The sequence below is a fragment of the Martes martes genome (genome assembly GCF_963455335.1).
Source record: "Martes martes genome assembly, chromosome: 7".
NCBI classification, from domain to species: Eukaryota; Metazoa; Chordata; class Mammalia; order Carnivora; family Mustelidae; genus Martes; species Martes martes.
The window spans coordinates 109,685,198-109,709,646 of record NC_137894.1 but is presented as its reverse complement, the minus strand read 5'-3'; the positions used below and the strand labels follow the sequence as shown (position 1 = coordinate 109,709,646).

General features: G+C 54.6%; 1 protein-coding gene across 2 annotated transcripts; it reads left to right on the top strand.

Annotated features, from left to right (window-relative positions):
* The first annotated feature begins 2,633 nt into the window (after positions 1-2,633).
* On the top strand, positions 2,634-23,870 carry RAB15 (RAB15, member RAS oncogene family). 2 transcript variants are annotated; one of them, XM_080807742.1, is made up of 7 exons: positions 2,634-2,906; positions 18,454-18,514; positions 19,217-19,277; positions 19,719-19,796; positions 20,463-20,552; positions 21,731-21,796; positions 21,994-23,870. In XM_080807742.1, the coding sequence occupies exons 1-7, from the start codon at positions 2,783-2,785 to the stop codon at positions 22,150-22,152; spliced, it is 639 nt and encodes a 212-aa protein (XP_080663868.1). In that variant the 5' UTR covers positions 2,634-2,782; the 3' UTR covers positions 22,153-23,870. The 2 variants fall into 2 exon arrangements, with proteins under 2 accessions (XP_080663868.1, XP_080663869.1); XM_080807743.1 differs by lacking the exon at positions 2,634-2,906 and adding an exon at positions 7,261-7,368.
* The last annotated feature ends 579 nt before the right edge of the window (positions 23,871-24,449 follow it).

Genomic DNA, 24,449 nt, shown 5'->3' with positions numbered 1-24,449 from the left:
TGGCAGGCAATCTTCTACAAGGTGAGCACATTACTTATGTCAGCCAAAGTTGGAAAGACAGGTGTGAATCTAGAAGACGCATAGGGTTTTGCTAATGAGGAGCCCCATGGTCCAGCTGTGTTAGTCTCAGCAGTGGGTTGCCTATCAGCACATCTCTCCCGCTATTCAGCTCTGGCGATGGCAGATCTCACCATGGTGCCCCTGATGGCTGCTTAAACAGGGAGCATGCTCAGTGTGGCTGGGCTGGGGGTGGCAGGAAGCAGGGGCAGGCACTTGTCTCCCTGGTAAAAGAATGAGCATAACATAACTGAGAAACTGATTTTTGGAGGCTTCTTGTGGGAGAGACATTCAGCAACCATTCTTAGACGTCTCCCAGCTCTACCGAAACCTGTCCCAGTCCAAGCTGACCTCAACTGGGGAGGATGCCAGAATGTCCCCTGAGTGCTGATGTAAGGAGGTGGAGATAAGATGGCGGAGAGAGAATTCTAGCAACACTCTCAATGTAAGGAGGTAGAATTAGGTATTTTCCTTATAAAGTCCCTGGTTACAGCAAACTGTGTTGTCTTCACCAGTTTATATAGTTCTTTTGCTAACACTGTCCCCAAATCATAGCTCTTCCATCTCGTAGTGTATGAAACACACACACAAGTATTTCTGAAAGCAGCTGAGCCGGGATGTGAATGGACAACCTAGCAGCTTGGACTTCTAGATGATTCCTTTTTTCTTTTCTGTTTTTAAAACAATGTAAGCTACTGAATAAAGCATAATGAGATATCCTTAATTTTTTTATGAGTATGAGTATTTATTTCCCCAGGTTCATTCAGGAAACCTCACTTCCTTTCCTGCCTTGCCTAGGGAAAGCCATTTCCTTCCAAGTGAAGTTTCTTCTCGGACTAAGAACTTGCCTCAGGTTGCATCTTTTTTCCTATTTCTTGGGCAGAAGCAAACAGAGAACCACTAATGGTCCCACTATGCAGGCCTGTGGAGAATATTTATTACTATGATGCCAATCAATGGGAAGGCAGCTGCAGTGCCCAAAGGAGGTGAGGCTGAGTTGAACCTGCACTCCACACTAGGTGTGGTAGTATGGATGAGAATCACAGCAGGATGGTCCAAGTTCCTGGAAAACATCCTTCTGTGGGATACACTTAACCACCCATGTATGCTTGGGGAAAACATTACAGGTGGTTTCCATCCCTCAGCGCTTACTGAGTACTGTCAAGTGCCATGCTAAGTCCTCTCCACACATTATTTCATCTTTCCAACAATCCTGTGAGGATATCCCTATTTTACAGATGAGGAAACTGAGGCATGGAGGCACACAGTAACATAACCTAGGTTTCACAGCCAGTAAGTGGAGGAGCTGTGGCTGGAACCCAGTGTGCCAGACTCCAGAGATCCCAGCACGCACCCGAAACCCAGTGTAAATCCAGTAAAGAAAAATACACCTGGGAATCTTCAAAATCTTAATGGAATTCACAGGATCCATTCTCTTAACTTTTCATGTCATCAAAGTAGCTATCAGGTTCAGGAGTTTTTCCTCTGTATTATAAGCATAGACACACTGCCTGAAGTACAAGTCCAAGTCAAGAAGATGGACTTATTGCTTTCCTTAACCTACTACTGAAAAATATATTCTCTATCCAATACTCAGATGCACACTTTTCATCACTTTTTAAAGATCTAATGAGCTGGGCTTGTTCACCACTAATACTGTGTTTTAGGAATACACAATTTTCTAGACTCCAGACAACATCCGTCTGCCTCTCTCTGGTGCTAACACATTCAGTGGTAGTAAGGTCTTGAAAGAGGCCCATGCGTTCTTTGGTGTCATTGGTGTACACCAGCAGAAATACTTAGTGGTCTGAAATAATGTTTTGGCTCCCTGAACACCTATTCTAAGCAGCTTAGACCCAAAATGGATACTTTTGCCCGCGTGAAGAATTGTGCATTCGGAAACGTTTTTATGATCATTTATCTTCTCATCGTCCTGGAGAAGGTCAGCAGAAATCGTAAACCCGTTTAAATAAAAACTGGGATGAGGTGTTGGAGGAGGGCGGACACAGTCACACAGGGTCCTGGGCAAGCCAGATGGCGGAGAGAGAATTCTAGCAACACTCTCCAGTGTTCCTGGAGACAGCGACTTCAAGAATAGCTGGGTGTTTGAATGCAGACCCCGATCAAGGCCTTTCGACCTGGGGTGAGCCCAAGTGAGGACCAACTCTGCGAGGCCCGACCCGGCCCCCGCAGGGGCGGGGTGCCGGGGAGGGGTTAGCAGGGCCAGGATCGGGGTGGGATTTGGGGAGAAGTGATGAGACCCGAAAGCCGAGTTTGGTAGAGGTGGGCCGGGTGGGAGCTCACCTCAACTCCCGCTTTCAGAACGTCCGCACCATTTTCCCCGGGGTCGCGAGTCCGGCACACGGGGTTGGGAGGGGGCCGGCTTCCAGTCCCGGCGGCGCACCCTCCGCCGCGCCCCCGCCCGGCCCCCGCTGTGGGGTCGCCGAGCTCCCGCGCGCGCTCCCCGCCCCCTCTCCCGGGACGCGGGCGGCGGCGGCGGCGGCGGCGGCGCGGGGGAAGGGGCGGGCGGGGGCCGCCGTCGCTCTCTCCTCCCACCCGCGCTCCCGCCGCGCCGCGCTCCCCGGCCGGGAACAAGCGGGCCGGCCCGGCTTCCTCCTCGCAGCCCGCGGCGTCCCCCCGGCGGGCGCGCGCCGCGATGGCAGCGGCCGAGCGGGGCTGAGCCCGCCGCCAGCCCGCAGCCCCCCGGCCCGCGCCGGCCCCAGCCATGGCGAAGCAGTACGACGTGCTGTTCCGGCTGCTGCTGATCGGGGACTCCGGGGTGGGCAAGACCTGCCTGCTGTGCCGCTTCACCGACAACGAGTTCCACTCCTCGCACATCTCCACCATCGGTAAGGGGCGGTGGCCGGAGGGGCCCCACCCTCCCCACCGCCACAGCTGGCCGGGGTGGCCCCCGGCCCCTGCCCCAGCCCCAGCCCGGGAGAACTGGCAGCCTCTCTGGCTGGAGGCGTTGACGCGGGAGGCCAGGACCAGGGAAGAAATCCCGGGGAGGGGCCACCGCCTGGAGACTTGAGGCGCGGGTTCTGGAGGTGAGGGCGTCCCTGCCGTGGCCCGTGATTAGGGATAGGTTCTCCCAGCCTCGCACTGGGGAGCCTGCCCATTGGAGCCCAGACAACCGGGGCGAGCGTAGGCCTGGGTACCCCGAGCTGGGGCAGCGAGAATCATAGCCACTGAAATGACTTCCCCCACACCCCCAGGTGGAGAGGGGGGAGGGGAAGGAAAGCCTGTGCTCCAGAAGAGGGGTTCAGGGTGCGGAGCCGCGTCACTGAGTCACTGGGTACCCTCAGTTCAGGGGTGACCCAGTGTGGAGCCAGGAGGGGGAAGGGAGGGGCCGAAGGGATTGAGTTTCCAGAGCACAGTTGTTAAGGTAAGCCACAAGGTGGGACACCTGGAGGAAAGCGTTGATTCGGTGAGCGTGTTTGCCTGCGACAGGGGCACTTATTAGCCAGCTCCAGAAAAACAGTTGGCAAAAGATTTGTTTTGAAGGAGGCCGAGGAGGATGAGGAATGTTAGGACTACTCTCCACACCTCGGATCAGATGGCTGATAGGACCCACCTTTCAGTACATTGGTTTGATCTGGCAGAGCTGGAGCCTGTGCTTAGAGGGACAAGATCTCCTGGCTTCCCAGGCAGAACTGTGATGGCATCTCTTGTTCTGGGAATGGGCGGATGGCCCCCCTCTGAGGGCGATTCTCCCCCTTGGGCCCTGAGGGGCCCCGTCCTCTAGGAGGTCCGAGCTGAGGGAATTCCACCACATCTAACAGCTTCCCCCGCTGTTGCCCTGGAGGAGCCTCAGCATGGCCCAGGTGCCCCTTTCGGTGGGCGGGAGCCCCTGCACTCAGCTCCCACTCCAGGCTTCCACCCTCCCTCCCAACACACCTTCTTTGCCAAGAGAAAAGAGAGAGCAGGTAGAGCCAGCCAGGAAGAACAGAGACCCATGCTTAAGAGGCAGGCTGTGTTGTCAAATAGACCTGGAGACCTCACTTTGGGACCGTGTGACCTTGAATACGGCTTAAGCTTTTGAGCTGGCATTTCTCATCTGTAGAATGGGAATAATAACAGTACTTACCTGCTGAGGTGCTGTAAGGATTAAATGGGATTATGTTTGTAAAAGCACTTAACGCAAAATTGGATACATGTGAAGCTTCATAAAATGCTAGTTAGTTGTTACTGTTGTCATTGTTCTTGAGCTCCTGGGGTCTCTTTCTCTCTTTGCTTCACTATCTTCAAGGGACTTAGGCGGAAGGAACAGATACATCCATCTGTCTCAGGGGAGCTGTGAGGCAGGCCACTAGGAGTTCTGGAGCTCAGGCTGGGCCACTATCCGGAAGAGAGATACCTATCTGGGAGGGATGGGCCTGGTCCTAGAAGCCAAGAGAGGATGGCATGCCTCTAGGGGAAGGCTCCAGGAAGAGGAGGCGCTGGAAGGAAGGGCCTGGGAGTGAGCAAGGGAGGGGCTGAGGAACCAGATGGGATATGGGGACACATTGCCGGCCTGGGGACAAAGGGCAGCATGTTAGCGTTTAAGGAAACTTTCGGAGGCTATTTTTGTGTGGGCTTGGCGCCAGAGAACTGCTGAGCTATCACAGGGGGCTGTGGGCTGCTGGTGGTCCCTGGACCTTGCCTGATGAGCAGTAGTTGGCACCCTGGTATTCTGGCCACATTTCAACTCCAAGGAGTGACCTAGGTTTCTCCCCTGGAGCACTTTATTCATCCCCCCCTTTCAGAAGCTCTTGGGCTCCTGCTCCATGTTGTTAGGGCAGCTAGCCTCTCCTAGGAAAGTGTCCCCCTTTCCCACAGACAAATGAGGGAACTGATGTTTCTGAAATCCCAAGATGGCCCTTCTGAGGCTTGTTTTTTCCTTAAGTCCCTTGCCCCCCAATTGCTAATCACCAGCCCTTTTCCTTATGTCTCTCCCACCTTCTCTCTTTTGGGACACCTCCTTCCTGCTAGAGGGGCAAATGTGCAGTTTCCCCTCACAGGTCAGAGGGTCATCCTCAGAGTCCCCCTGGGGCTGAGCACTCTAGAGGAGGTGAATCAGTGAACTGAGTGGGGGTCTCTCTATAGCACACTCCCCATCCCAGCCCCTCGGGGCCCTTGGTGTATTGACCTAAAATCCAAGCAGGTGCTTCCTCTGCTTCTGATGGGTGGGTCTACCTTTTCCCAGGACACAGAGGACTGTTTAGGAGTTTGGGTTCCATGGGAAAGAAAAGAAACCTGTCTTTCTTCCCACTTGCCTTTTCAAATCTGCCCACTGGGCTTCTTGACTGCGTGGCTTCTGTTTGAAGCGACCTAAGGCACTTGTGATTTCTACCTCATCTTGAGCATGTCTTTCAGCAGTAACTACAGCCTAGGGACAGAGTTGGATGGTCAAGAAAAGCTTTCCCCGCAGTGATCCAGAAAGTTTCCCATGGAGTTGGGAAGGGCAGCCAGGAGGCAAATCAAGGAGCCAAGAAAATGGGTACTACCGAGTCAGAGTCATTAATTTATCCATTCAGGAAAAATGCAACAGGCCCTGTAGCCAGGGCTGAGACCTGGAAATTCCAAGAAGAAGAATACCCATCGTCACCTCTCTCAAGCTGCTCCATGCCCAAGACACATTCTTTAGCCATGCTGGACATTGATCGAGGCACCTTTCCCAGAGACTTTGGTGAACTGGGGAAAACGAGGCATTTCACCAGTTACTGCCAAGTCGGAGTTCAGATTCTTGGATCATGTTGACGTGACCTCGGCTGGCGCTTTTGTGATTTACTGTTGATGCCATTTACCCAAAGAGCCTGTGACGTTCCAGAGAAGGGCCTGCCAAGGAGCAGTAAGGACACATCCCAGGCCGGCTGAGGCACTGACTGCCCCTCTTCTCTTTAGGCCGCAGGTAGGCAGGTGGCGTGGGCTGGATCTGTGCCACGAGCCAGCCTTCCCCACGCTGCTGTGCCGACCCGGAGAGTTGTGTGCAGGTGGGCAGCCCATGCCTTAATGGCCTCTGCTGGTTCCTCACCTGTTAAACTAATTAATTAAGGATTCACTACAAAGCACTGTGCCAGACATTTTAGAGGCCTATTTGGTCCACCTTTTCCTGCACGCAGGCAAAAAGAGCTAAGGCCACAATGAGATCTGGAAGCACTTGGTGAAGCACTCCTCACAGGTCAGGGATCAATTAGGATCGTTGTTACTGTTGGGAAGCTCTTGCGGGCCTTACCAGCAGCTAAATAAGGATGCCAGGGTGCAGGAGGCAGCCAGCGACTGGGCAGGGGACCGAGAGTGCTAGTGCTGTGACATAGTGCTAGAGGAGGCCAGACGAGAGGAGGCCTCGCTGACTAGAAGTGGCAGGGAAGGCTCTGGAAGGAAGGGAGGCTGAGGGGAGGCCTTGCGGTGTAGGCTGCTTTTCAGTTCCTGGAGGGGAAGGAGCAGATGGGATAACAGGAGCAGAGACGACAGAGGTGGGAATCCAGTGGGCGTTCATGGGATGCTGGGCAGTCTGGCTAGAACAGAAGGGAGTTTTTAGGGGAAGAGTGAGAACATTCCTCTGTTTATCTCTCTGTCTCCCAAAGTCTACTTTAAGGGCGTGAGGGTGAAACCAAACCTTATTATTCCTCTTTGTTTTCATCATCCTGGTATAGGGCCAGGCTCAAGCTTCAGACATGTTGTTGAATTAATGGATGAATAAGGGCAGGGGTCACTGAGGACCTGGCTCAGAGGGTGGGCCTTGGGCCTCCACAGTGGAACAGAAGGTTCCTGGGTTGGGTGATGACATGGTGAGGGTGGCACTTGGGTACTGGCGGGGTGCAGGAGTTAGGACCCACAGTGGGGAGACCAGTCAAGGGCTGTGGCGGCAGCTGGGTTCCTCTGTCTGCCATACACCCCTCCTGTGGCCGCCACACCAGACTCCACTCGGCTCCCATTCTCCTTTCCCTGCGGAAGTGGAGAACCATTTGAACCAGTTAGGCCAGCAGCTTCTGAAAGGGCCTCATGTGAGCGGGGCTGCTTCTCCCAGCAGGGAGACTGTGTCCCAGCCTAGGTGACATCTACATGCAGGGGGCCTTTGGTTCCCTTTCTGCACGGTGGCCAGGAATGTCATGTGAGCCACTCATGAAGCTGGCAGGACTGCCGTCCTTGCTCTTCCCAGAGTACACACGTCACATGGTCTCCAGACCTTCTTATTTGAAAGGCCACCTGGGCTCCAAGGACGCTGCCCAGTGATTTTCCGGTTTGACTGGTTGAACAGCCATTGTGGCTTCAGGGCTGCTTCCTGGCGCTGACTTTGCTGGCAGGATCCCCTTTCTCTGAAAGTTCTATGTGAGCTGGCTCGGGCTTGCCTGGGGCCAGGGCCCCGTGACTGAAGGGGAGGGAGGGGGTGTTGGGGGAGGACCTGAGGGCGTGGATCGGAGCAGGAATTGAGGGACGCCTGCTTGGGCGCTGGGTGCCCTCTGCAGCTTGGGGATCTGTGCCCGCTGTGGGCGGAGGGGCGCCTCACTGCAGGAAGGCCGGGAAGGGGAAAAGCCGAGGGGGAAATGGACAGTCAGCTGACCTGCGTGCGTGAGATTCCCCATGGCCTTACCCGGCTCTGCCACCCTCGGATGCTTATTTAACAGCTCTTTCCTTAGTCTCCACATCTGTAAATTGAAGAGAGTAACAGACTCTTTCTTAAAGGTCGTTGTGAAGATTATAGAGACTAATAGGTGCAAAGCACTTGGCAGAGCGCTTCAGATGGAATGGTAGCTGCTGTGATTCTATGATTATTACCATTCTTATTCTGATTGTTATTCCTAGCGCATAAGAAAGTCGTAAAGATTGATACGCTGTCAGTACACCCTTTGAGGCCAATCACTCACGCATTCAGTGACTGGGGTGCTATTTACTGATCACCCACCACACTAGGTGCCTGGGAGGAGCTGGGGGTCCAGCAATGAGCAAACAGGACTCAGGGCACCAGCTCCCTTCCTGGGGGTCACAGGAGTAGGCTCTGGGTTTCATGTCCGATTCTGTGCTGGCCTCTGTCCCTGCCCCTCCCCCTGCCCATCCCCCACCCTTGTCCCAGCAGTGCGAGGCTCTGGGAAGGAAGGAGGAGTTGGGGAGGAGTGGGGAGACAGGTTACCTGAGACGATAGGACCGGGGGCTCTGTCTGGTGTCACCCTGCCTCAGGCCCCCATTCTGCATACCCCGTTCCCCAAGGATGTGATCCCTGAGAACAGCTCTGAAACCCTCAGAGGCTTTCATTTCAGCTGCTCTGCACACCTGTGCCACCTTCCCCGCTCCTCAGAACCACCCCCAGCTTGGAAGGCCCAGATTCCTGCCCCTGCCTCCCTCCTCCTGCTCTCCTCCTGTTCTCCTCCCATCCTCCCCCGCTCCCCAGACATTTCAGTGATGAGCTTTATAGCAGGAAAGTCGATATTTGGCCATTACCCTTCTACCCTGATTGCCAGTTCTTCTCAGAATGCTTTCTTTTGTAATCTAATATTAGTGCCCGTTTCCCTGAAAAACTGCCAATTTTCTGCACATGCGTGTGACCTCTCCTTGGCTTTCCTGCCTGGGCAGTGTGCTTTGTCGGGGGCCACATGGCTCCCTGGACATTTAATTCCTCCCACTGAGGAGGAGAGGATTCAGCATCAGCCTGGTTTTATAACAGGGGAAACTAAGGCCCCAAGAACACCAATGACTCACATCTTGCATGCAGGTGGCCCAAACTTGAACCCCCTCCTCTGCAATTTCCCCAGACTGGCTTGGGGCGTGCTCTTGCTTATCCCGGAAGACCCCTCCACAGGCTGCCAAGCACAGCTTCTCTCCAATGCACCGAGGGCTCTGGGATGGAGGGACATTTGTGCCTCGGCTGTCGGCCAAATCCGCCTCCTTGACGTGACCCGCTGGAGAGCTGTCAGGGGCTAGGATTGAGTAGTCTGGCTGGGGGAGCTTGAAGGGTGAGATCTAAGTGTTGCCTGCATATTACCATTTTGAGAACATATTTACAGAGAACTCCTTGACCGGGGCCCCGTGATCTGTAGAGAAGACTGACATGACAGTTGGCTCCAAAATGTGGGTCATCCCCACCATGGCTCTCAAAATTTTTTCTCACTGATCTTTTCTCCTGGGATGTTCTGACTTCATTCATTCAATCATTTATTCTCTCGTCACCCACATGTTCATTTTTTCTTTCCTTTATTCAATTTTGTTGAATAACGTGTATTATTGTATCTGCCTTCCACCAGGCAGTGCGAATGTGAAAGGAATAAGATGGTGTTTGGCCCTCCAGGAGCTCAGAGTGCAGACAACATTTGGGAAGTCAGGCATCCAAACAGATAAGCAGAGCAGTACGAGAAGCAGTGTCGGAATGCTTGGGAATCACAGAGAGGGGCTAAACTCCTCCCGGGATGGTAGGCAAAGGCTTTACAGGAAAAGTGATACTGGGGCAGCTCCTGGAAAACTAAGTGGGGTTCCTCAGGGGGCAGAGGGTGGGGGAGTTGCTGCTGAGGAGACTACCTCATGATCTGGGGCTTCTACTGTTCTTGCTGGCTGGGCCAGCTGGTAGTGGCCAGGCCATGGTCGTACCAGCTCATGTTCAGCTAGATCCTTGCTAGGAGTTAGCTTTGTTGGCTCTGTCTAAGGCAGACACGTCGGGAGGCCCTGCCCCGTACAAGATGCTTGCTCCTGAGGCTCCCAGGAGCAGCCCCCAGCCTCCTCCCAGGAGGCAGCCCCAGTCTTTTTCCCTGGGAAACTTCTGCTGCCTGTCAACATGGCCCTGCATAGGAAGAGGCTCAGGAGGGGACAGTCTTGGCTGCCTCAGTCGTGCCCGCTGACCACTCAGCAGCAGGCCCCAGGAGGCAAGGCCCAGGTCAGGGGTCTGCCAGAGGGGACCAGAACAGGGTTAGCTGGAGCGCACAGCCCATGTCACAGAGGCCCTATATAGGTTTGTGCATGTGGCAGGGGGAAGGGCAAGGGAAAGGGAACTGGAGTGCCCTGAGTACCTACTCAGCGTACCTACTGTGTGCACACGAACAGTTGTGCTTTGCACATCCAAGCCATTCAGTATAGAGATCCCATCGTAGAGTGGGGGGCAAGGAGTCCCCAAGTTGGCCTTGCTAGTGTTTGAGAAGTTTCTTGGTACATTCTTCCGGTTAGATCCTCCAGTCGAGTTTATATGTATGACGCTGGGTCCCCCTGAGAGCCCAGAGAAGGGAAGGGCCTTGCTGTGCTTCCAGCCGTCCCCCCCGACCCCACCCCCTTCCCCAGCCTTTATAACAAAGGAAAGAGTAATGTGGACCCCTCTTCCTTTTCTCTTCCATGGAACTTCAATTTTGACTGAAGATGTGTTCCTGCCTGAGGAATATTTGCTGTTTCTTCTGCCTGGGGCCCTGGTCCCTCAGATCTTTATGCTGGTACCTTCTTGTCACTCAGGTCTCTGATCAAATGTCACCTACCTTAAAAGGTCATTGCTGACCAGCCCGTCTAAAGCAGCTTTCACATGGATCTCCTTACTGTCTACTCCATTATTCTGCTTTGGCCCCTTAACATCACTCTGAAAGTATTGATTAGTTTGCTTATTACCTGTCCTCCCCATTAGAATGGAAGCTCTCTGAAGACAGGATTATTTCTGCATTTTTCACTGCTGGGCCTTCTAGTACCCAGCTCAGTTCCTGGCACATCGTAGGCACTCAGTAACAGCATATTTGAATGAATGCATAAATGAATGAATGAATGCACACATGCATTTTCCTTAAGGGCTTCTGCTCCTCCCGAGGGCAGCTGCAGCTTGTACTGCTATCTTGGGGCTCAGAGACAACGAGAAACTCACTATGCCACCTGTGTGCTTGGGACTGAAAAGAGGGGGAGAACTCTGCAAGGGGCAAGCGGTTTCCAGTAGCGTCCAGTTCTTCTGCTCAGGTACATGTCTTAGGGGAAGCTCAGACATAGCAGGGAGCCAGAAAGCGTGAGTGGGGTCCTCTTCGGTGGTTGCAGAGACCAGGGGGCTGGGGCTTAGACTAAGGTCAGTATTGCAGGTCACTCGGAGTGTCTGGGGGTGTCAGACGATTCCCATCAGCTCAGCCCGGTTGCTGGAGTGACTTCCAGGACCACCCCACTGCCGGGGGCTCTGGAGTGGGGATCATCTAGGGCTCAGGCACCAGGGACAAGTGTTCCTTCCCAGCCTCATGGGATTCCATTTTCGACTGGGAAATCCTTTCTGGGCCCTGGCTTTCCAAAGATTGGCCTCCAAGACTTTATGTGCAGGAATAACTTCCAGAGTTGTCCTGGTCCCCACATGATCACACCAAGGGAGTGTGTGTGTGTGTGTGTGCGCGCGCACATTTGCTGCATCTTAAAAAAGAAAGGAGGGACAGAGTATCACTCTGAAACCCGCAGTCTTTCTGGTGCGTGGCATCCGAATCAGAGCCACTGACTCTGTCCTGGAGGTGAAAACACGGCCTTGGAGCTCGAGGATCAGGATTTTGTCTGCCAAACACCAGGGCCCCCTCTTTTATTTCTGCTCCCACCCTTCCCAGAGCGAGCAGGAGCAAATGCTGACTAATGCATTCATCGAGAGAACCTGCTGCCTCTTCTCCCCAGAGCGAGGCCAGCGTGAGGGACAGTCGGTCTGCAGGTGGGTAAGAGGAGGAAGTCGGGTGGCAGCACAGAGCCCAGCAGGCAGTCCCTAGATGGAGGGAAGAGGAACATAGCAAGTAGCAGGTTTGGGGCAGACTCTCTCCACTCCCCTCCTCTACTTGGTAGGAGGGACTTCTGTGTGCCAGGAGCCTTTGTCTTGAATCTTCTCTTGAGATTTGTGTCTTAGCTCGCCTTCTGTATTGTTCTCGTGCCCCTTCTTCCCCTCATTTGTCCCCCAGTTGGGGGAAGATGGTGTCGTTGGTCTCGTGGTGTTATGGGTTCTCTCTCCTGCCGAGAGAAAGGGGGTTGGAAATGGGGGTCACTCTGATACCTAGTTGGGGGTGGCACAGTCAGCCAGCCACCTCCACACAGGGTCTGCCTTTCCCCAGAGCTTGTTTTGAGGTTGCTCAGGGTGACCTCTTCAGAGGTGACCTCCTGCCACAGTCCCCGTGAGCCCCACGTGTCCAGCACATGCTGCTTTCCCGCCAGGGAGGGGCTCGGGGCCTTCCTGGGCCCTGGGCTTGGTAACTGGAGCCCGCGTGGCTCCAGGGATTGGGTGTCTGCCTTGGGTTTCAGCTGTATTAGGTTGTTCCTGTTGGGGCGTCTCATTGCTAATGAAAAGGCTCAGGTCACACTGCTAGTCCTTTGGGCTGTGGTTGATCACAGTGATAACATCTGGCACCCAGAAAGAACCTTATTTCCACTTGAAATAGGTGGCACTTGGCAGGCAGGCCAGCTGGCACCTGACGTTAACCTATTAGGTGCTGGCCTGCCAATAGGCACAGCTGAACTTTGCCAGAATGTAGGTTGTAGGCAGACTGGTGGGGAGGGGATGCGGGGAAGGAAGACATCTGGCCTCCATGGTGGATGGCATTTTCTCTTTTTTTTTTTTTTTTTAAAGATTTATTTTATTTATTTGACAGAGAGAGATCACAAGTAAGCAGAGAGGCAGGCAAAGAGAGAGAGGGAGGGAAGCAGGCTTCCTGCTGAGCAGAGAGCCCGATATGGGACTCGATCCCAGGACCCTGAGATCATGACCTGAGCCGAAGGCAGCGGCTTAACCCACTGAGCCACCCAGGCGCCCCGCATTTTCTCTTTTTGTTGGAGCACTGTGGCTTTGTGCTGGCCCCTTGTCTCACCTGCCTACTCTCCTTCCTTTCCCCAGCACGAGCCCCTCCTCCTGCCCAGAGCTCTGTCTGTTCCCTGCCCTGTGACCCTGGGCTGCCTGATCTCCTCGTTCCCTGGGGAGCTGATAGCTTCTTCAGCTAACATTTCATAACACTGTGTGTCAGGCCCTGTGTCATTGGCTTTACACCTTCTCTCACAACTGGGATTGTCGTTCCCATTTTACAGATGAAGAGACAGCAAAGAGAGGGTAAGAAAACCACATGGCCAATGCATAGGAAAGGCGGGAACAGACGCGAATCCTGACCACACAATGGTGTTCTTACAGCCCCGTACCACTCTTCCTCCACCCGTGCTTCCCGGGGCTCTCTTGGAGTCCCGCGGTCACGGGGAGGGGCGTTCTTTGCCCTGCATGTGCCCCGTCCCCTTCTTCCCGCAGTCTTCTCAGCCACTTACTGCTGGGTGGAGGGTGCAGTGAGCATGCTGCTGTCTCACCAACCCCCTGCGAGCCGTCTCCGCCACCTTGTCCTCTCTCCTGCTCCAGCCCCCAGGACCCAAAGGCCAGCCCTGTCCCCCCTCCTGCTCTCTGACAGCAGTCCTGTCACCGCGCTCCCCGCTCCCCTTGTGGCCTCGCAGTCTCCAAGGGTTGCAGCTGGAGAAGCAGAGGCTGTACAGGCTGAGACACGGACAGGAAGAGCCGGAGGGCAGCACTGTCCACAGCCCGAGGCAGGAGGCATTTCACTGAGGAACTTTTCTTGCCGATGTTTGTGAGGCATTCACATGGCAGGACACTCGTCCCACGGGTGCCCATCCTCCTCACGGGCTCTGGGCCACTGATGGGAGTTGTGGCTCTATGTCCGGTACTCTGTGGGGTCGGAGGCAGGAGACTTTCAAAACAAAAAATATTGTCAAATACAAAATATACTCTCTAGCCCTTAGGTCCTTTACATCTAGTTGGGGCTAGAAGACAAAAACTAGGAGGCAGCAACAAGCAGGGAATTTGGGGGAGTTTCCCTCCCAGCCCCACAGTTGAAACATCTGTGGTGGAGGGGGACATGGTGGGAGGCATTAGGCAGCAGGGGACAGACCCAGACTGTGGGTCTTCGGGCAGTCCCAAGGCACCTTCAGGCTTCACTAGGGAAGGCAGGTGTGCTCTGAGGATACCCATGAGCTGGGAGGTGGGATCTCTGCCAAGATCCAGCGCTCCCAGCCCCCACTCTGGCCAGTGAATTCTGTCTTCAGGCATCTCTGCTTCTCCGAACATCTGCCCATGTTCCTCTTGTTACCAGCTGACCAATCCCTTTGGCACCGTCCAGAGGGAGCTGATTTGATCAGCTTAGCTAGATCCCCTTGCCTATGTTCGCCAGGTCACCTTGGGGTCCCCAGCAAGCCCACTGATGGACCAGCCTCCTTTGGTCAGATGTCCCCCTCTGGTCCAGTTAGGAGCTGCTTCCCCACAGAGAACACACGGTACCCAGCCCTGCTTCCCTGAGCAGAAGCTCTGGGCCGGGCAGCTCCAGCCAGAAGAGAACACCAGGTGTGGCAGACACCATGACTGGCCCATCCGAGGAGAAAAGTGGTGAGCTTCTCACTGTGCTTTCAGTTCTTGGTTGGTAGAGGGCCCCCTCTTCTGGACTTTCTCCCCCAGGAATCACCACGTCTTCAGGAATGTCTGCTGGAGTGTGCTGTTTCTTCGCACCACAATGTCCCCTGCGCCTGGGGACAGTGATATGGCTCTGTGCAAGGCTGAGGGCAATCCTGACCTCAGGGAGCAAGGGGTACCCTGAAACTAGCTAATGGTGGGCTTGCTCCCCGAGTGCCCAGGACCTCACTTCTAGATGCCTCATCAGAGCAGAATGGTATGGGGTATGTCAGAGTGTGACAGGAAGGACAGTAAGATTCCGCAACCGCTGGTCCAGAGGGCGGTACCCTGGGTAGCTGTCAGGAGCCCAGTCCTCCAGGTCTGGTTCAGCCACTGGGTGAGGGAGCAGGAAGCAGTTAGCCAGCCTCTCTGTGCCTCCAGTAGTTGTCACCACTCTTCCCTGCTTCACAGGGCTGGCACGAGAACTGAGGGCTCTGGATCCCTTAGCTAAGGGGTGTTCTACAAGTATCATTATAAGGATTGTAGATTGGGTGTGGTTCAGCCTTGAGATGGGCTAGACAGTGGTTCTCAGTCTTCAGCCTGGGTGGACCTGGAGAATGGCTTTTCTAGCATGCTCCTTGATGATGTTGATGCCACCAGTCCCTGGGGGAGCCAGAATGAGAACACGCAGGGATGGAGGTGGGAGGAGAGTATCTCTCCCCATCATAGAGTTTGGAGATCAGCAGGAAGGGGCCAGACTATTAGGACGAGCACCCAGAGGGGGCTGATAATGAGCTGAGAGCTGAGGAAATGAGGTAAGCCTCAGGAATGGCTTCATCAGGCAGCATTTGGCTCACCCCTAGAGATTGGAGAAGGAGTTCTGTTGAGTGAGTGGCACTGAGGAGGGGGCACACAGGGGATGAAGCCTTCAGCGAGGGGACAGTGGCTGTGGGGAAGGGGATGGGGGACACAGCTCCTATAAATAGGATACCAGCTGCTACAAGGGCCCCACTGAGGTGGGAAAGCAGAAGTCTGTGGGTGACTGACCAGGCCAGTGTTTCGACTGTCCTGCAGTGCTCAGCAGCAGAGAAAACTAACAGCCACACAGGGGGATGGAGGGGCGACGGGTGGGCACCAGCATGACCATCTGTGGAGTAGTCGGTGGACACAGCAGAAGGTCCAGGCTATGGGACCAGGGAGAATAGAAAGAAGAGTCCACTACAAGATCACTGGGCTGTTCATCTTCTTTTTTATTAAAAAAATGTGGGGGCACAACCTGGTGGTTGGTTAAGCATCTGCCTTCGGCTCAGGTCATGACCTCAGGGTCCTGGGATGGAGCCGCATCAGGCTCCCCGCCCAGCAGAGAGCCTGCTTCTCCCTTTGTCTCTGTGGCTCCCCCTGCTTGTGCTGTCCTTCTCTCTCTGTCAAATAAATAAGTAAAACCTTTAAAAAAGAAAGAAAGAAAGAAAAGGTGGGTGGGAGAGGAAAATCCCTCAAAAGGCCTAGACTTACTGTTTTTTAGTGCATATGAATAGCCAAAATGGAAGCATTTTCTCCAAGCTCCACAGATGTTACTGGGTGGTCAGGAAGACCTAAGTTGTAGGAGGATGGGTTTGGGGGTCTGTGGGCCCCCCAAATCCCTCAGCCTCAGTCCCTGGCCACAGAGCTAAGAAGTGAAGGAAGAGGGAGAAGGAATCCAAGCCCAGTGCTCACTGCCAGGTGCTGCCTCTTCTAACACCTGCTTATATTCTAACACCCGCTTACATTGTCACCCTGAGCCCCCTGGTGCTGGGGGCTCCTTCCTGGCTGCTCCTTGCTGCAGGACCTGCAGAGAAGCCCGCATAGTTAAGTCCTCTATGTCTAGTTACTACACAGCTCTCATTCCCTCTGAGAAGCAATGCTGGGGGTTGCACGGGCTCTGCCAGCAAACAGGTCTGTGTTCAAATCTCAGCCACTTGCTGTGCTGACCTTGGGTTAGTTATCTCACCTCTCTGGGCCTTTGTCTCCTTTCCACTAATCTCTGTAAGGTCAGGGATCCTGTGTCCTTCTGCCGCTCTGTCTGTACCTAGTACTGTGCAGGGCACCGAGTAAGTTCTTATAGAAGTGTACGGAATAAAGGCAGGTAGAACCTTCTGTTTCCCTCCCTGCTACCTTGTGACCACTCTGCACAAGGCCCTGTCCTTGACCAGGCTTGAGGGACTAGTATGAGGATGAGCTAGGTTGATTAGAAGATGAACCAAATTGCCGGTTCTCCTGGGAAGCCAGCACTGTCCCACGAAAAACAAGAATTTCCTGATTCCCTTCTATGCCAGCAATGGCGAGGAGCAAATTCTTGGCAACTGGCTGTCTGAGGAGGGGGTGAGTGTGCCGCTGCCCCTCCCCAAGGCCCGGCGCCCAACCCTCGCTTTCTCTGCACACCCGGAAGAATGGCTGCCAGACATTACCCATTTGGAAAAGTACAGCTCAAGAGCTATGAATCAGCTTGGGCAGGCGAGAAATGATTCACGTCTGACCAACTTGATCTAGTTTGGGTTGTCCGTTCGGAATCTTTTTCTCCCCTCCAGTTAAATGATGATTGGTCTTGATGGGAAGAGGGAAAATTCTGAACTGAATCCATCTGTATTTGTGGAAGCCAGGGGACAGGCCGGGGAGAAGGGGAGAAGTGTTCCCATTGGTAAAGAGCTAATGCTGAGTGGCACAGTGGTGGTGTTGGGGACTCTGGTACCTGTGGGTCTTTGGGGCTGTGCCGGGAAGCCTAGTGACTACCGTCCATCTGGAACTCTGCCTTGACCGTGTTCTCCACCTGAAAACTGGTTAATGATGCCCATGCCTGACCTGTCTCTGGGGAGTACACGAAGACTTAAGCTTAATTAACTTACTCGATAGTGCTTTTGCATCACCGGGCACCGTGCCCGGGCACAGTTGGGGCTGGGAAGAGGCGTGGTGATAAAAATGTCTCCCCTCATCTCTGTCATCACTCAGATTCAAGCCTGTGTGCTGCGGGTGCTGCTGACTCCTCCTGCACGTTTCCCCAAATATGTTTCTGCCTTGGGCTGCTTTGCCAAATGCCTTATGTTTCCTGGGTCTTGTGGCAGCTGAGCTCCTCAAGCCCTTGGGCACGTGAGCCTGAGAAGCCTGTCTGTCCTCCCCTCCCTCCCCCAGGAGTGTAATGCGTCACTGCCTCGTCTTTCAGTCGCTGGTCGTCATTCACAAGCACCCGATGGACGGGGACTCTACTAGGTCATAGTGGTAACTGCAGGCAACTGAGTATCTCCCAGGTGCTGGGCCCTGTATCTCGTCTCATCTTCTCATCCACCCTCTGAAATGATTGGTGATGTACCTTTTTTACAGATGAGGAAATGGAGGCCCAGAAAAGCAAGGTGCCCAAAGTCACAGCAGTGACTGAAGTGGCCAGAGTCAGGATTCGAGCTCAGGCCTGGCTTCAAAGTCCGTGCTCTTTCTAAATAAATGAGTACACAGCAGTGTCTCCTCCAGTAAATGGGGGCTAGTCAATAGCAGAGCCACTGCTCCCTCTTGGTGGGCCTCTGCTAGGGACCCTCTTCGGGATCCATGTCCCTTCCCCCCCCATTCATGACAGCAGCACATCCCCTCCTGGTTATTAATAAGGCAGAGAAAGAAAAAAACAACCCACCCAGGCTAACTAGGTAGGTTGCTGTTCCTAGGGGTTGGAGTTCCAGCACAGATAAATAAACACCTGTAGTTCTCTCCAGCAGTGTAAAGAGGAAGACGTCACACTGAGGAGAGGGAGACACATTTGGGGGCTGAGTGAGGCAGTGATGGAGTGGATTCCCTGTACTCACTCTGCCCTCCTCCTGCACCCCCTCTACCTACCCCTGCCCTTTACTGCCGGCAATTCTCAGATCAAGGAAGAAGGGAAGCCCCATTCAAAGCCCCAGATACTTCCCTAGGGCCAATCTTTGGCTTAAGAAGGCCTTTACCTCATGCCATCTTTGTGCCATATTGAGTCATAGACAGTCCCTTCCAGTGTGAGTGCCCTGGGCCTTCACTGTTTGGTCTCAGCGGTACTCTTCCTAACTTCCTTGCTCTCTTCCTTTCCCCAGGCGTGGATTTTAAGATGAAGACCATAGAGGTAGATGGCATCAAAGTGCGGATACAGATTTGGTGAGTTGGGGAGGAGGAGAGACATGGGGCTGCCCCCCCGCCCCACCCGCCTCCAACTCCGGCCTCCTCTTTCCTTAGGAAACTTTCAGGGATTGACCACAAGTCACCAAAAGCCAGGAACTAGAAGGAATTGGCAAACCAACGAGTGTTGGTTTATTTTAGGATGAGGCTTTGCCCCTGGGCCCAGCCGCAGTGCACAGGAGGGAGGGTTATACCCCCCATTGGGATGGACCCTGGGGAGATAGTCCCCAGGACGGCATGGTGCAGTTCCCCCCAGGCGCCACGGGGGGCCGCTGTGGCTCTCTGGCCTGAGGTTTCTGGAAGCGCAGCCTTTGCCAGTCTTTGAAGCTGCTTCCAGTTTGGGGAATGCTATGGGCCTTGTCTTCAGAGGCCCCACAGGTACGGAAGGTGGGGCAGTCCAACCTGTTTGAACACAATGGCCCAGTTCTAAAGAGAGGTGTCCAAGGCCCAGTTTCATTTGAGACTCCCGGCACTGATAGAGTTGATGAGGCCCCTGTAAGCCCAGGCAGCCCCAGATAACCAGGCCTCTCTCCTGCAGGGTCGGGGATGTTCAGACCACTTTGGGGAATCAAAACTCTCGATTTTTCACCCTGTAGCTCCCCAGTTTTTCCTGCAAGGGCACAGGGTCTCCCTCTGGCCCCATGCTCCCTGCTCTCCTGATGGCCTGGCTTTCCATTGCAGGGACACGGCAGGGCAGGAGAGATACCAGACCATCACGAAGCAGTACTATCGGCGGGCCCAGGTGAGCCGCCATTCTCAGGGTTTGGAGGTGGGACGCTGCCATCCACACTCCCAACTCTAAGTGCTGGAGATCTGCATGCCACCGACTCCCAGAACAGGGCCCTCAGACAAACGCTGTTTGTCATCTGTTATTCTCTGAGCACACACCACAGGCAAGCCCCCCACCTCATCCCCACCTGCCACCCTTCACCCTGCGCCAAAGACCCCAGTCGGAAGAGAGTTCTGTGATAGGCCTAGGGCACAATAGCTTTGGGGGGATGAGAGAGAAGGAGAAGTTTCGGGGTGCCGAGGGAGCCTCATTCTGCTAAGCAGGGAGAAGGGAGAATGGGACCCAGCCTTTAAGGTACCACACCTGCTTCTGGACCCGCGACTGTGCACTATCTCTGTGTGCATCTACCCCCCCCACCCCCACCCCATCTCTCTCTCCTTCTCTCTCTCTCAGGGAATATTTTTAGTCTACGACATTAGCAGCGAGCGCTCTTACCAGCACATCATGAAGTGGGTCAGTGATGTGGATGAGGTAGGAGACACTGCCTCCCCGTTGGGGGTGGGGGAGGGTGCCTCAGAGGGGAAGGCAAAGTGAGGGCCAGCTGGGAAGGGCTGAAGCTCTCAGGGTTGGTGAGCAAACACTCCCAGGAGACCTTGCCTTTCCCAGCCCTGGATGGAGACCTCTGGGTGAGTAAGACATGGGGAAGAAGCCCAAGCTGCCACACCGTCCATGATCTGTGCCTAGCCAGTCCGCCATGGCTGCTTCTTCCTTGGAGATGAGTTAGGTCAGAGCCTACTCTGTGACTGTCTTCCTTCCTGAACTCTCAAGAGCAGGAGGAATCGTGAGATTGCGATTCTAGTCCTGGTTCTGGAGCCTTGGGCAAGTGATGTGAACTTTCTGAGTCCCCAGTTTTTCAACTGGAGACTGGACTTCAGTGCAACGCCCTTGCCAGTTCGGATCCCAGCTGTCTAACCCCAGGAAGTACCAGTTGTCGCTGGAGTGTCTCCCCCCTTAAGCTGTCCCCATGAGAGCCCTCTAGCCCCCTGGGGGTCAGCCTCGCTCCTGCACCCTGTAGGCCTGCTCTGTCCCTAGGGCTCTGGAGCTTGGGGCTGGTGTGGAGGCCAGGAGACAGTGTGGTGGGGAGCTGGGGAGGAAACACAGTACTCACTGGCAGATCTGTCTGTCCTCTGTCCCCAGTATGCACCAGAAGGTGTCCAGAAGATCCTTATAGGGAATAAGGCTGATGAAGAGCAGAAGCGGCAGGTGGGAAGGGAGCAGGGGCAGCAGGTAAGTGCAGCAAGCTGGCCAAGCCCATCCCTTGGGTCTTCTGCTGCCTGGGCCAGCCCTGAGAGCTGGGACCCAGGATTCCGTCCTCGTCCTCAGGCACCCTGCACCTCCCACAGTTCCCTGAAGCTCTGGGCGAGTTGCCATCCTTGAGAGTTTGCTTTCTGTCTGTTGGGACAGTGATTTGGGACCTATCCTGGAACAAAGAGCTCTCAGGCAGCCCCTCGCCTGGCTCTAAGGGCCCCATAGCAGGATTACCCTCTGCTAAAGAGGTCATCCTGGTGGTCATGGTGAGGGAGGGCTCCAAGTCACTGACTTCCCAGCAGCATCCAGGCACAGCGACTGTCTACAGAGATCCCATCCCTGTCTTTATACTGGGAAGGGGTAGGGAGGAAAATAAGGGAAGGAAGTCCCCACGGTTGGAGAAGCCATGGGGCTGTGAGGACAGGAAGGTGGTGCCGAGGGACATCACTCTCCCAGAGGACAGAAGGATGGGTGCCATGGAGACGAGAGCCGTCCACCCACTCTGAGGGCCTCCAGAGCTTTTTTCTCCCTCTTTCCGTCCATAGCGCTTGAAATAAAATAGATTTTTGGCATACAAAAATAATACAGGGTCATTGAAAAATCTGAAAGTAGATGCAAACCCTACCAGAATAAATTCCCCTAGAATAGTATTTATTGAGTACTGTATGAATGGCTGGTGCTAAGTGAGTGCTTTGAGATGCATTTTGAGAGTCATTCCCTGACCTTGGTTGAGAGACACCCTCGTCCCCCTTTAACAGGTGGCAGGTCCGTAACTTGTCCAAGGTCGTATGGCTGCTGAGTGGGGCATTGACATTTACGTCTGGGTCTGCTTGACCCCAAAGCCTTGTTTTTCATTATAATTCCACACCCTGCACAAGACTGGGGGGACGTTTGCCTCCTGATGTGTGACGTGTGCATGCCACGGGCAGGGATGTGTCTACGGGACAGTGGCTGGGAGTGCGGGCTGGGCTTTGTGGAGCATCTTCTCCATTCTTGGCTGGCCTATGTCTGGAAAGGAGCTTCTGAGACATGACCTGCTATGAGAAGTTGTCGCAGCTCAGCAGGGGCTGCAAGGGCCATGGCAGAAATACAGGCCGCTGCTGTGGGCACCTCCCTTCCCTTACTGACTTCCTTTCAGGAATGTTCTTTTCTTGCAGCTGGCCAAGGAGTATGGCATGGACTTCTATGAAACAAGTGCCTGCACCAACCTCAACATTAAAGAGGTAAGCGCCCCGAACCCCGCTGCCCTGCCTCTATGGCCCATTGTTGCAGAAGGGAGCAGGGAGGAGGGGAGGTGGCGGCCCAGGGTGGGGGAGTGAGCCCGGTTCACATGATGAGGCCCCATCCCGGGGCAGGTACAGGGCTGCAGGGGGAAGAGGCAGTGGCAGCGCCCGCTCACCCGTCACCGGTGGTTTCGCAGTCTTTCACGCGGCTGACGGAGCTGGTGCTGCAGGCCCACAGGAAGGAGCTGGATGGTCTCAGGACGCGTGCCAGCCATGAGTTGGCATTGGCCGAGCTGGAGGAGGACGAGGGCAAACCTGAGGGCCCAGCGAACTCTTCGAAAACCTGCTGGTGCTGAGGGTCCTGTGTGGAGCACCCAGCGACCCCTCCCTCCCCACAGGAGGCCTGTGGCAGACAGGGAGTCTGGGCTTTGCCCTGCTTCTCCTCTCACTCGGGTGACCCTGTGGAATACCAGTAGCTGCTACTCCCCTGCCTGGCCCCGAGAGCAGCCCCACTGTCATCTCAGAGCAGCCTCTGCCCCCTGCCCTGCAGCCTGGAGGGGCTCCCTTCTGCCGGGCTCCCCACCACAGGCCTGCCACGAGCCCCGAGCCCCGGTATGCTCCGGGAGCTGTCTTACCGCCCCAGGCTCCCCAGACAGTGGCCCCGTCTGCAGTGAGGCCACTCTAAGGCTCCTTCTTTCTCAGTGCATCTTGTCTCCTCTCTGCTTTTCCTCTCTTCCTCCTACTTCTCTTTCTTGTCCCCTTTCCCCCTCCAGTGTGTTCTGTATCAAAGCCCCTCGCACCTCTTTCCCTCGCTGTCCTGCTCTGTGGCTGCCAGTGCAGCTTTTTTCTTTCCTTTCTTCCTAACCCTGTCCAAGGGAATGGACTCAGGCTCATGGGGATGTTCCATACTCTTCTTCTGGGAGAACACCCCACCCTGCTTTGTGAAGGGGCCAAAGCCTACGGGGTGCTTCTTCCCATCTTCCCCTCCCCGCTGTCCCTTCCTGTGGCATGGGCCTGCCCCATCCATGATCTGGGAAAGTAGAACATCAAAGTAGGAAGGAAACACCAAACTGGTGGTCCTCAAAACTGGGGCTGTCCCACCTTTTCTTGCCTGCCCCCCTCCCCCAGCTTTGGCCTTGCTTGGCTGCCTGCCCACCTGCCTTTTGGGGAAAGTGAGCTCAGAAGCAGGTGCTTCAGAGAAGAAAAAAAAATGTTGAGGGGAGGCAGGGACAAAAGGTCACCTCCATTCTCTACCTCCCATGCAGTGTGTACACAATTTCTCCCCACCTGGGCTCCTGAATTTAAAGATATGTACCAAGGCCTCAGGGCACTGCAGGGGTGAGGAAAGCCTGCAAGGGGGTGGGAGGGTGGGGAGTGATGTTGACAAGCCAACCACACACCCCAGAAAGGGAAGTGTTTGGAAATGAAGGACTAGCCCCTGTATACCAGGTGAAAGGCAGGGAGAGGAGGCCAGAGACAGCATTTTGCAAACCAGAGGGGAATACGGGAGCAACTTCCCTTTCTGTGTAGGAAGGGCATTTCCCCACAACCCTCTGGCAAGGTGATGTAACCACTGAACCCAGCCTTCAGCGCTCAAGGTTTTCCTGAGAAAGTCTGTGGGAGAAGGGCAGGGGCTTCCTGGGGAGGGAGAAAGAAGGCCCTGGGTAGAAATGCTTGGTGCTGTTCTCTTCAGCCTTCCAGAAAAAGTGCTTATCTTGCCCCTCTAGCTTCTTGAAGAGGAGCCAACCGCACTGTGGCTGCAGGAGGAGGGAGGGAAGCCGACTCCTTCCTCCAGAGCTCTTTGTTCAGGAAGAAGTTTCTTTAGCCCAACATGGCCCAAAGGTGGCTTGAGGGAGGTGCTTTAAAGAAGGGACAAGTCAGTGATGGGGCCTAGTGGGGTTCTTCTCCACCTGCCTGGAGTTGGAGGCTCGTTCTTAAGCTATGTGTTAGCTGCATCTTATGGCTCGGGCTGGAGCTAAAACAAAGACTCGAGCCCTGAATGTTCACCAATGGAGCTTCAAAGTCCAAGGCACACACATGTGCAGGATTAAGAGCCCCACTTCCTTATTACTCCAAAAAAAAAAAAAAAAAAAAAAAAAGTGGGGAAGAAATCACCAAACCTTTCCTCTGACTCTTACCAGAGTGGGAAAGGGTAGCTCAGGATGTAGGACCAGGGACAGGCTAACAGTGGAAGGAAAAGGAGGGCGGGAATAGTTATAAATTGTTAGCTGATGAGGAACTTAGATAGCAGACTCTTTAGGATGAAGTCATGACTATGGCCGGGATGCTTCCTTGAGGCCTGACTCCTCGGGTGTCAAGACACAGCATCATGCCAGGGCTGGGGCGACGGTAACGCCAGACCTCGGGAAGCCAGGGGCTTCAGAAAGCAGACGTGCCCGGTGCTGGCTCCAACCTGTGACCCGTGTTGCAGTATTCCCTGAAGATCAGGCAGAGCACCACTGCCTTTCTCTCTCAGCCCCCTCGGGACAGAGGGACTAATTTTTACTGTACCTAGGGGTTCTAGAAGGGAAAACACAGGGTGGAGATTTATGCACCGATGAGCCCCACCCACCAGGGCCACAGCTGGGGAGAGGTATGAGAGGGTTGGAGCTCTAGGGTCAGCTATGCTCACTAGGTATTGGGAGTCGGCATC